General features: G+C 36.3%; 1 protein-coding gene across 2 annotated transcripts in view; it reads left to right on the top strand.

The window, feature by feature from the left end:
* ABCB11 (ATP binding cassette subfamily B member 11) overlaps nucleotides 1-12,669 on the top strand; it is an 89,876-nt gene that overhangs the window by 10,995 nt on the left and 66,212 nt on the right. The window contains exons 4-5 of one of the 2 annotated variants that reach the window (XM_043576967.1): nucleotides 2,414-2,465; nucleotides 3,249-3,487. In XM_043576967.1, coding sequence (XP_043432902.1) covers nucleotides 2,414-2,465; nucleotides 3,249-3,487 — 291 coding nt within the window. Of the gene's footprint in view, nucleotides 1-2,413; nucleotides 2,466-3,220; nucleotides 3,488-12,669 lie in introns of both variants that reach the window. The other variant, XM_043576968.1, reaches the window with a different exon arrangement.

The following is a 12,669-nucleotide window of genomic DNA, read 5'->3' as shown; positions in this document are numbered from 1 at the left end:
GCACATTGTACTTCCTATAAAATGGTATAGGTGATCCATTCTTTTTCTCTTTAAATCATTGCTGTAATTTGAAAAAACAAACAAACAAACAAAAAACATTGCTGTAATTTGATTTCAGAAACCGTTTGGAAGATCCCTTCTGGATTAGGTCCAAATCTCCCCTGTGCACCCAGCAACATCATAGAATTTCTAACCTAAATGGGCAGAGGTGAAGTTGGACAAGTAATATTTCATGAGCACAGGGGAGGTCCCTTAACCCCCAATTCTTTCCATAGGCAAATAGTATAACCCTAAAATTTAATTGTTAGATATTTCTCTTTAGTTTAAAAGTTTAAATTCTCATATAAAGCAAATGTCAGCTAATCATACATGGGCATGAGAGTAGGATTAGATAGAGTCTAACTTGGAAGAGAGAAGGGAGGTGCTAGGCAAGTTCCTGAAAAAGAAGTTGTAGTAAGGCAGAGGTTGAAGCTCTTTAAGAAATTTTAAGTAATTCACAGCAGAGAGGGGTGGTGGATGTGGTAACAGCAGTTTTGGACTAGGAGTAGTAAGGTCAGCCTGGGCCTAGAGGAACCACAATTTCCTCACTGGAGGGAAAAAAAGATGAAAATGGGTGTGGGTACAGATAAACAGCAAAGAGAGAATCAACAGGAAGGTTGAGTGAGTTCTTTGGTTTTTAGAGGAGATGAACATTTTCTGTTAGATGTGGTAATGTAGAATGAGAAGATCACAGTGAAAGTCTGAGAAAGCTGTGGAGGGAAATGGAACAGTCTATTATAGACAGATGAAGTACAGTGTTATGGATTGAGTTAAGGATGGAGACCATACTCATTCATTCATTCATTCATTCATTTCATAAATGTTAATTAAATGCATACCAGGTGTCAGACACTATTACAGGTACTGAGGATACAGAAAAGAACAAACTGGACAAAAATCTCTGTCCTTGAGGAGCTTACATTTTAGTGAGGATGACATGATAAGCACCATAAATAAATATAATACATAGCATGGTAGTGATAATCTATCACTGTCTTTCTAAGAAAAAAAAGAAGCAAACATGGAATGGAGATATGAAGTGATGTGGGGGCAAATTTGAAATTTTAAAGGCTTTGGCCAGGGAGGGTCCCATTGAGAAGGTGACTTTTGAGGGAAAATCTGAAGGAGATGAGGGGGTTGGCCATGCAAGTATCTGAAGAAAGAGCATTCTGTCAGGAGGAAACAACAAGTCCAAATGGTCAGAAGTGAGAATAAATTTGGCATGAACAAAGGTCAGCAAAGAGGCCAGGTTGCTCGGGTGGAGAGAATTGGAGTGCAGTAGGAAGAGACAAGGTCAGAGAGCCAATTGGCCAGGCCGTGGAGGGCCTTGGACATTTCAGCAAAGATTTGGGATTCTACTGTGAGCTGGAGGGGAACGTCAGGGCAGCTGACTGCTAGGCATGGCATGTGTTGGCATCAGTTTACACGGTGAAGAGGTGGTCTTGAACCTCTTCAGGCCCCACAGCCTGGCTTCAGGTGGAGAGGGGCAAACAGTGGATGGATGCAGAGATGAGGGCGTTTCCAAAGATGGAGGTGGGGAAAAGGATTGAGGATGATGGTAAGAGTGTGGTCCAAATGGCTGGCAGTGGGAGCTGGGATGCATAGGGAAGGAAGCACAATCTTGATAGGTTTTTTAGCAATTGAAAATTAATGAGGGTTTAAGGAACTGCAGATCACAACTGAGATGACAAAATGGTGTAGAAGGAGAAAGGAAGTGACAAAACAGGATGCATCGCCAGTCCCAGAGTGTCAAGGGAGTAGTTTCTGTTGAAAGAAAGGTCCAGGGTGTATCCATGAGGGATGACTCAGGTGAAGTAGAGATCCCTGGAGTCGAGAAGGTCAAATATGGGTTAGATATAACATTATGAGAAGTGAAATGAGTAAGAAATACTAAGGAAATATGATTTTATGGGAAGTATAGGAGTTTTTAAAAACTTTTCCATCGTATAGGTACTATTTAATGTAGTTTAAAAAATTTTAAGTGCTAGAAGGAAGCTTTAAAGCAGCTATTCCAACCACCTCCACTTACCCACAAGGAAATGTGATAGAAACACGCTGAGGGTCAAGGATGAAATCCAATAGTTATTGCTAATATAAACTGGGAGTATAGAGACTTTTCATTTTCTCTCAATATCTCTCAGAAAAACCTCACTGACTTTCTGCTCAGCATGAAATAGAGCTATACCAAAATCTCTAGAAGAGGTAAATCTGAAAAATAAAAGTTTGTTTTTAGGATGCCCGGTTTGGCAAGAATTTCTCAGTCAGTGGGGACTTTATTTCTTACTAAAGGATGACTCAGAAAATCACCACCTATGGAGAATTTCTCTTTGTTTTGGAAAGGATGGTCTATAAATCTATATGTTTCTCTCCTCAGGTTACAAGATGAGAAAAAAGGTGACAGCACTCAAGTTAGCTTCTTTCAATTGGTAATAAAATTGTGCTGATTTTTGACATAAATTTTGCAATGGAAAATTGTTCAGATCATGGAGGAGTGTTAAATCTTCAGTCATTGGCAGGTTTTTAAGTACAGTGTTCACGTTTTCAGTCATAAACGTTGTCCATGGGATAACATGCTGAATGGCAATTAGAAATATATTGCTAATTAAACACATAAATCCTATCTGGTAGATCAGAAAAGTGTCCTGGAAAATAACCATTAAGCCCATAATTATTATTTTATTAAGGAAAATTATCACGGTAACTATATTATGTATACTTACTCTTATGACATATCTATATAAATTCCATAGTGTAGGTATTTACCCCAAATTTTCACAAGGTAGAGACATTTCTAGGCAAAAATAGGCACTCTTCTTTGTCAGCGTCAGTTCGGGGAGCCGATTTATGCTACTGGTGAATGCCCCACACAATATTTCTACATGGCAATCTCATCAATGCCATTGATCACTTCCCACTTATGTTGTGAATCAATACCTAAGAACTGAAGTCAGTTCTTGAGGTAAAGAGAATGAATTCAGAGACTAGGAAAGAAATAACAAACTAAAAATGTAAGAGTCTACTGTCTTAGATAATTGATATACCACTTATTTTTATATAGTTAGTGAAAACTCTATTGTTCAATGAAGATGATTCCCATAAAATTTGGTGCTGAATACTATTTATCAGAATCTAGTAACTAAAATTAAATAGTCCTCCTACTTCTCCTGCTTTTCACCCATAGATGATCTCTGAATCCTTTGTTTTTCAAGTTTCGCTTTTCTTCAACGACTGACATTTGGCTGATGTTTGTGGGAAGTGTATGTGCATTTCTCCATGGACTATCCCATCCAGTCCTGCTCCTCATTTTTGGCACAATGACAGATATTTTTATTGACTATGACACTGAATTACAAGAACTCAAGATCCCTGGAAAAGCATGTGTAAACAACACCATAGTATGGATCAACAGCTCCCTTAACCAGAATATGACAAATGGAACGCGTTGTGGGTAGGCTATTTTTTATGTTTAACCTTTTTTGTTTATATGTTGAATTATAATTCAAAATGTGTAAGTGGGATTTTATTAGCTGAACTGGATTGACATCCAACATAGAACAAACAGAAACATAAATTCAACCTGTATTTCTACAAATTACTCCCTCCTAAGGTTCTTCCTATCTTACCAGGTTTTTAAATTCTAACAAAAAAATAGAACTGGAAATTGCCTATTAAATGTGACACCCAAATTTAACCACTTGGTAGACTATAGGCTTGAGGATGAACACTACCAATATACTTGGGAAGTGAGCCACGAATTTTATTTGATTCTTTGTCATGTCTCACATCTCATTTTCAAGACTTTTGTTAGTCACTTAACTACTTTCCATTTCTTAGCTTCTGTGACTGTGGCTAATGTTCCATTTGATCCTCAGCCTTCTTTTTATAATGGGAAATTCATTGTTGTGCTACAGGACTTGGAGTAGGGGCCCCTGGTCTCAGTAGTTGAGTTTCTATGCAAGAATTGTGTGACGCTGCAGCAAACAGAAGGGAGCCACGCAGAATTAGCCAGAACTCACCTTGCTGCTACTGTTCATTTTGTGATTAGCCCGAAGTCAGTGAGTCCATAGTGTTCAGTGTTGACTCACTATCATAGCATGGACTTTGCAGTGAGCCTCACACTGCTTCAGGGCCAGAACAAGCTCATTTGCATGTATGAAGTCACACACTCAGGTTCAAGAGCCAAGGGCAGGGCACATCTTGCCTTGGAAGACACTTGGAGGCGCTCCCTCAAACAAAATTACATTTTTTACCTTCATCTAAAATTTTTTCTACATGTTTGATTTGTTTTTTTAATGTTTGTTTATTTATTTTGAGAGAGACAAAGAGAGAGAGAGAGAGCAGGGGAGGGGAAGACAGAGAGAATCCCAAGCAGGTTCCACGCTGTCTGTGCTGAGCCCACACAGGACTTCATCTCAACGAACTGAACCTGAGCCTAAATCAAGAGTTGGATGCTTAACCAACTGAACCCCACCCAGGCACCCCTACATGTTTGATTTAGATTATGAACTAATCCTCCTATATCACTGATACTCTTCCATAATATTATCTACTGTTAGGGTCTTTCATTCACTCATTCATTCAATCAAAATTTTTTGAACACCAACTACCTATCAGGAACTTTGTAAACCTCAAGGATACAGTGGTTATCTTGAGTCATGGTCCTTATCTTCATGGCATTTAGGTCTAGTCAGTAAAATCATCATTAAATCAAAGACGATTGAAATAAATAGGTAGTAACAACTGGTTAGTGCTTGACAGAAAAATATAGGACAACATACAATGTGCAGAATTACCTTTTAAAAAATTATAAGCCTACTCATGAGAAATAAATTTCCTAAAGCCTAAATATGTTTTTCTTCTAAATTTGGAACAGTTTGCATAAAAGAGTTGCTGTTGTCAATGACAATCTTTTAAAAGTCTTTCATTTATGTTGGAGAACAAAAATGAATTGAGTAGTATGACTACAAAATGTAATGTTAATTGCCTCCCTCTTCGGAAAAAATGCATTCAGACTTATAATATGATGTACATTGACCCAAATCATTAACACTCATGAAGGTAAAATTTTCTAGGGAAAATTCCTGAAGGCATATCTCTTCATGCCTTAATATTTGGAAATAAATGTTAGAGGGGCTAAAATTTGAGACTTATCCGCAATGCCAAGTGCTTATAAATATTTACTAGATGATTTAAAGAATGAATCTACCTTTAACGTCTGCATCACCAACATTCATTAGAAAAGAATTTCCTATGGCTATCCCTTAGTCATACTTTATTCATTCTTACTGGATTATATACTCAAAGGTGAGCACATTGTGCAGAGCAAATAGGGGCTTTCAGAAGTTCATTGGCTTCTGCTGAATTCATTTGATGCAAAACATTAAATGGATATTTGTCCTTTTTAAAAACTTCATATGGGGGGGCGCCTGGGTGGCGCAGTCGGTTAAGCGTCCGACTTCAGCCAGGTCACGATCTCGCGGTCCGTGAGTTCGAGCCCCGCGTCAGGCTCTGGGCTGATGGCTCGGAGCCTGGAGCCTGTTTCCGATTCTGTGTCTCCCTCTCTCTCTCTGCCTCTCCCCCGTTCATGCTCTGTCTCTCTCTGTCCCAAAAATAAAATAAACGTTGAAAAAAAAAATTTAAAAAAAAAAATTTCATATGGGTATCTGAACTTGTGTAGACCCCAACCCTTCTCAGGCCTTTTCTTTACTCCTTTGATGAGTTGAATACTTTTTAATTGTGAGTGACTATGGTCACTGATGGGACTACTGTTTATTCTTCTGAGTAAATGTTTGTTTAGCTTTGGCGTTAGTTAAGATCAATGTGAAAATGGACTTGGGTGGGGCAGAAGACAAGGGTGAGGACATTTTCTTACTGTAAGTAGTTAACGTGTCTCCAAAATTACCCAACTCTTTTGCAACTTTCCTTCTTGGAAAAAGCATATCGTTAAAGTAAAATTTCTCTACCTATTATAATAGGTGTACAGGTCTTGGACAGGGTTGCTCCATGATCTTATCAACATAAGCATGCATGTTTATTGGTAGAAGCTTGTTATACTCTTTCATTTCACTGGTTGGTTTCTACATATGAATTATAATTCATTGGGTGGAATTTTTAGGCAAAGCCTTCCAAACAGCTCTCAGTGAATAATGCTGAAAAGTATTATGGAACATCAAGCTTCCTTAACAGCTTATCAGAATTTATTTGCTCAGAATAGTCAAATAATATGGCAAAAGAATGAAACATGATGAATGAAGGGAAATCCAAGTAGTCCAAATACCACGGTGCAGCTTATTTTTATTTTCTTTTATCCAATTAAAGTGTAAAAATTCAAACAAAAGCCACAAAGCCCCAAAGTTTTATTGTGGAAGTGACATACCATAATTTCTGCCATTTTTTTTCTTTTTTTAAAGTTTATTTTTAGTTTTGAGAGAGAGAGAGAGAGAGAGACTAGAAGAGGAACAGAGAGAGAGGGAGAGAGAGAATCCCAAGCAGGCTCTGCGTTGTCAGTGGCAGAGACCAACACAGGACTCGAATTTACAAATCATGAGATCATGACCTGAGGCAAAATCAAGAGACGCTTAACCCACTGAGCCACCCAGGTGTCCATTTCTGCCATTTTCTACTGGTCACACGACCAACCCTGGTACAATTTGAAAAGGAACTATGCAGCAGTGTGGAAACCAAGAGACAAGAATGATTAGGGGCTCTGTAGAGGCTGACTACCACAGCCATTGGGAAATATGATTCTTTATTTCGCCCACATATGAATGCGTCAAAGTAGAAATCAGCCTGTACCTTCTCTTGGATTTTGGTCTGTTTTCTTAGCAATGTACGTTTAGTGTATGCATTCAAACACTGTGTTGAATTTAAACACTGTAAAACCATACAGTTTTTAAAACAGCTTTATTGAGATACATTCACATACCATAAAATTTCCCAATTTAAAATGTATAATTCAATGGTTTTCTGTATTTTACAGTTGTGCACCTATCACTACAATCAATTTTAGAATATTTTTAAAAATGTCTATTTATTTTGAGAGAGAGAATGAGAGTGGGCAAGGAGCAGAGAGAGAGAGAGAGACAGAGAGAGAGAGAGAGAGAGAAAATCCCAAACAGGCTCCAAGCTGTCAGTGCAGAGCCCAACACAGGGCTTGATCCCACAACCGTGAGATCACAATCTGAGCCAAAATCAAGAGTCAGATGCTTAACTGACTGAGTCACCCAGACGCCCCAATTTTAGGACAATTTTATTAGCACAGAAAGAAACTTTTAGCTGTCACTCTCCCATCTCCCATTCCCCCTCAGCTCTAGACAACCACTGATCTACTTTCTGGTTCTGTAGATTTGCCTATTCTGGACATTTCATACAACTGGAATCCCACAATATGTGGTCCTTTGTGATTGGCTTCTTTAACTTGGCATAATATTTTCAAGGTTCATCATATTGTAGCATGGATTGGTACAGCTTAGCATGGGTCTATCTTGCAGAGTGCTCCATGTGCACTTGAGGGGAACATGCAGTCTGCTGTTATTGAATGGAATGTTCAAAGGATTTCTGTTAGGTCTATTGGTTTGTGGTATTATTCAAGTCTTCTATTCCTGGTTATTCTATCCAATGCAAAGTATAGAATTGCAATCTCTGACTATTATTATTGAACTACCTATTTCTACTCTTGAATCTGTCAGACTTTGCTTCATGTATTGGGGAACTCTGTTTTTAGATGAATGTATGTTTATAATTGTTATAATCTTCTGATTGTTATAATCTTCTGACAGATTGGTCCTTTTATAATTACAGAACATTTATTCCCAATAACAATTTTTAAAAGTTTATTTGGTCTTATATTGGTACAGCCACTCTGGTTTGTTATGGTTGCTCTTTGCCGTGGCATATCGTTTTCCATCCTACTTTTAACTCGTTCATATCTTTGAATCTAAAACGTGTCTCCTGTAGACAGTCTACAGTTGGAGCTTGTTTGTTTGTTTGTTTTTTAGATTTATCCAGTCTGACAATCTCTGCTGTTTGATTGGATTATTTAATCCATTACATATAAAACAAACATAGTAGTCTAAAAAGTGGATAAAAGAAGGTTAGAGTTCTCAGGACTCAAATCATGACATGGCTGTGAGTTCCCTGGGTTATTTTTAGGCCTCATATGTACCACACATGGGTGTTGGGAAAGCTGCAATCTGGAAAAACCAGTGAGCACAAACCACAAAGGACTTAATAAAATTCTGCTCTTCCTAGATAGTAGACCACAAAGAGGCAGCCTAACAGAAAAATCTCAGGCAATAACTATATCACTATTCTACTCAAGCCAACACCACAGGAAAATAAAACAAAACAAAAACAAAAAACACTACATAACCTCACACTTACCCATGCTAGCAAAGGTTGAGTTGGGCCTAGACTTCCACCTTTACCAGGTATCACTGAGCCCCTGCTGTGTCTGTCTCCCACCCCACCTCTGTGGTGTCAGTGAAGAATATGTAGAGTTGAAGCACCCCCACTGTAAAGAGAAACCTCTCTCCCTGCCTGCTTGCATGGGATCAGAGGGTGAGGACATTCATCACAACCTCCGTGGAAGAGACAATCAAGACATTTTCAGACGAGGGAAATTCAGAGAATTTATTGTCAGCTGACTTACTTAAGAATGGCTAAAGGAAGCTCTTTGAACAGAAAGGAAATAATAAAAAGAATCTTGGACATTAAGAAGGAAGAACATAGTAAGCAAAATCATGGGTAAACATAGTAGACTTCCCTCCTCCGCTTGAGTTTTCTGACTTATTTTTAAAGGTGGAAGTAAAAACTGCCAACACTTTTTTGATATCATCCTATTGTAACATTGTTTGATGTGAATTTGATTTGGAAATAGTAAAGATAATTATAGTATTAACAGAGGAGAATAAAGGTATATAAAGGGAGATAGTGTTTTTACACTCCATACAAACTGGTAAAATGACACTAGCAGATTATAATAAGCGATATATATATATATATATATACACATATATATATACACATATATATACATATATATATATTATATTTATAACATAACTCCTAGAGCAACCACTAAAAAAGCTGTACAAAGAGATATACTCAAAAACACTACAGGTAAATCAACTTTGAATTTTAAAAAATGTTTGAGGGCACCTCGGATGGCTCAGTCAGTAGAGTATGTGACTTTTGATCTTGGGGTTGTGAGTCTGAGCCCCATGTTGGATGTAGAGATTACTTAAATAAAATGAAATAAAAATATAAAAACAGTTTGAGTAGTCCATGGAAAAAGATTTTTCATGCAAACCTTAGTCAAAAGAAAGCAGAAATGACTATACTGATATAAGGTAAATTAGATTTTGGAATAAAGAAATTTACCAGAGACAAAGAGGACCATCATACAAAGGTGAAAAAGTCAATCTGCCAGGAAGACACAGCAATCTTAAATGTATACACACCAAACAGAGTTGCAAAACTTGTGAAGCAACAACTGACAGAACAGAAAGGAAAAATAGACAAATCAAAAATATAGTAGAACGCTTAACTACCATCTCTCCACAATTGAAAGAGCAACTAGACATAAAATTATCAAGGATATAGAAGATCTAAATACCAGCAGCCACAGGATCTAAATGACATGTATAGAACATTCCATTCAACAACCACATAATACACATTTTTTAAGTGTCTACAGAGCACATACCAAGACAGACCATACCCTATGAGCTATGAAACAAACCTCAATTTGCTTATAAATATAAAATAATTGAAATAAAATATAAAATAATTGAAATAATAGAGTAAATTCTCTAACCACAATGGAATCAAACTAGAAATCAGTAACAGAAAGATAAATGGAAAACCCCCCAAATTCTTGGGAATCAAACAGTACACTTCTAAATAATTCATAGGTCAAAGAGGAAGTGTCAAGGGAAAAGTTTAAAAATTGAACTAGATGAAAAGGAAAACACAAAATGTAAAAATCTGTGGGACACAGTTCGTGCAGTACTGGGAGGAAAATTTATAGCACTAAATGCATACATTACGAAAGAGGAAACATCTCAAACTAAACATCTAAGCTCCCAACTTAAGAACCTCGGAAAAGAGCAAAATAAGTCCACCGAAAGCATATGAGAGGGTATAATAAAAATAAAAAAAAAACAATACAGGAAATCAATGAAACAAAGATCTAGTTCTTTGAAAAAAAATCAGTTAAATGGGCAAACCTTTATCAAAACTGACAAAGGAAAAAGGGAGAAGACACAAATGACCAATGCTGGGAGTGGAAGATGAGATATTACTGTAGACCTTGCAAACATCAAAGGGGCAACAAGGAACTACTGTAACTAGTCTACACACATAGATTTGACAACTTAGAAAAATGAACCAATTGCTTGCAAAAACAAACTACCACAACTCACCCAATGTGACACAAATAATTAGAATAGCCCTATTAAGAAATTGAATTTATAATTTTAAAACTCTAAAAAAAGAAATCTCCAGGTCCATGTGATTTCACTGGAGAATTCTACCTAATGTTTCAAAAAAAAAAAAAAAACTACCACCAGCTTTATACAATATTTTCCAGATAATAAAAGGGAGTAGTTAATTCATTTTATGAAGCTAGTATTACTGTGATCCAAAAGCCAGCCAAAAATATTACAAAAAAGAAAAGCACAGATTAATATTCCTCATGAATATAGATGCAAAATGTTAACAAAATACTAGCAAATTGAATTAACAATATATAAAAAAGAATTACACACCAAGTAGAGTATATTCTAGAGAAGCACATGTGGTTCAGTACTAGAAAAACAGTGAACGTAATCTACCACATTAACAGGCTAATATATAAAACCACATGATGATCTTCATTGAAGATGAAGAAGCACTTAAAATTTCAACACCCATTCATAACAAAAACTCTCAGAAAACTAGTAATGGAAAGGAACTTCCTCAACTTAAGAAAGAACATCTACAAAAAACTCCCACAGCTTTTTTGTGTGAAAGATTGAGGGGCGCCTGGGTAGCTCAGTTGGTTGAGCATCCAACTTCGGCTCCGGTCATGATCTTCCGGTGGCGGGCCTGAGACCCATGTCTAACCTTGAGCTGACAGCGCAAAGCCTGCTTTGGATTTTCTGTCTCCCTCTTTCTCTGCCCCTCCCCCTCTCATGCTGTCTCTCTTTCTCTCTCTCCCTCTCAAAAACAAACATTAAAAACATTAAAAAAAATTTTTTTTAAATAAAAACAAAGTAAGGAAAAAAAAAGTGAAAGATTAAATGCTTTCTCCCTGAGACTGGAAACAAGGCACGAATATATGCTTTCACCACTATTATTCAACACAGTGCTCAAAGTTCTAGCCTATACAATAAGGAAGGAAAGGAATACTGATTTAATATTTAACACTATTGAACTATACATTTAAAAGTGGTTAAGTTGGCAAATTTTATGTTATGTATTTTTTATTACAACCAAAAATATTTTAAGTGAAAACAAAATACAGACCTAAAAGGAAGAAATACACCCAATTATATTGAAGATGATATTATTGTGGACATAGAAAATCCCAAAGAATCTACGAAAATATCTTAGAACCAGTAAATGAGTTTGGCAAAGTCATAAAATACCAAATAGATATACAAAATTTAGTACTATTTCTGCATACTAGCAATGAACATGTGGACACCAAAATTCAAAACATAATGCCATTTAAAATTGCTTTAAAAATGTATTTAGTTGTAAATTTAATAAAACATACATGGGACTTACATGCTGAAAAATGTAAACTCCTGATGAAAGAAATCAAAGATCTAAACAGATGAAGAGACATATATTGTTAATGAATTGGAAAATTCAGTATAAGAAAAATCTCATTTCCCCCAAACTGATAATACAGGTTTAATAAAATTTCCATTAAAAACTCATCAAGATATTTTTGTATATAGAGACAAGACTACTCTAAAATTTATATGAGAAGTCAAAAAAAATAACTAGAATATCTAAAACAACTTTGAAAAAGAAGAATAAAGTGTGAGGGAACAGTCTACTCAATTTCAAGATATGTTATATGGCTAAAGCAAGGTTGTGTTGTATTGACAGAAGAACAGAATAGAGAACTCAAATAGACCAGTGCAAATATGTCCCGCTGATTGTTAACAAGGGTGGAAAAGAAATTCAATAGAGGAAATGCAAACTTTTTATCAAATGGTGCCTAAATAATTTGACATCCATAGGCAAGAAATGAACCCATACACAGAATAGCTCAAAATGGATTATGGACTTAAATGTAAAAAATAAACCAAACTTTTAGAAAAATGTGTAGCTCACCATTTTCATGTCTAAGGCTAGACAAAGAGCTCTTAGACTTGACACTAAAAGTACAGTCCATAAAAAGAAAAGTTGATGAATTGGGCTTCATCAAAATGAAAAACTTTTGCTCTGCAAAAGACCCTGTTAAGAGAATGAAAAAGAAAAGCTACAGACTGGGAGAGTATGTTTGCAAACTATATATCTAACAAAGGGCTAAGATCTAGAAAATATAAAGAACTTTCCAAACTCAGTGGTTAGAAAAATTCAAATTAGAATATGGGGGAAAACACATGAAAAGATATTTCACTAAGGATATAA

This window comes from Prionailurus bengalensis, chromosome C1 (assembly GCF_016509475.1).
Source record: "Prionailurus bengalensis isolate Pbe53 chromosome C1, Fcat_Pben_1.1_paternal_pri, whole genome shotgun sequence".
NCBI classification, from domain to species: Eukaryota; Metazoa; Chordata; class Mammalia; order Carnivora; family Felidae; genus Prionailurus; species Prionailurus bengalensis.
The sequence above is the reverse complement of the archived record's forward strand: the minus strand, read 5'-3'. Positions and strand labels throughout refer to the sequence as shown.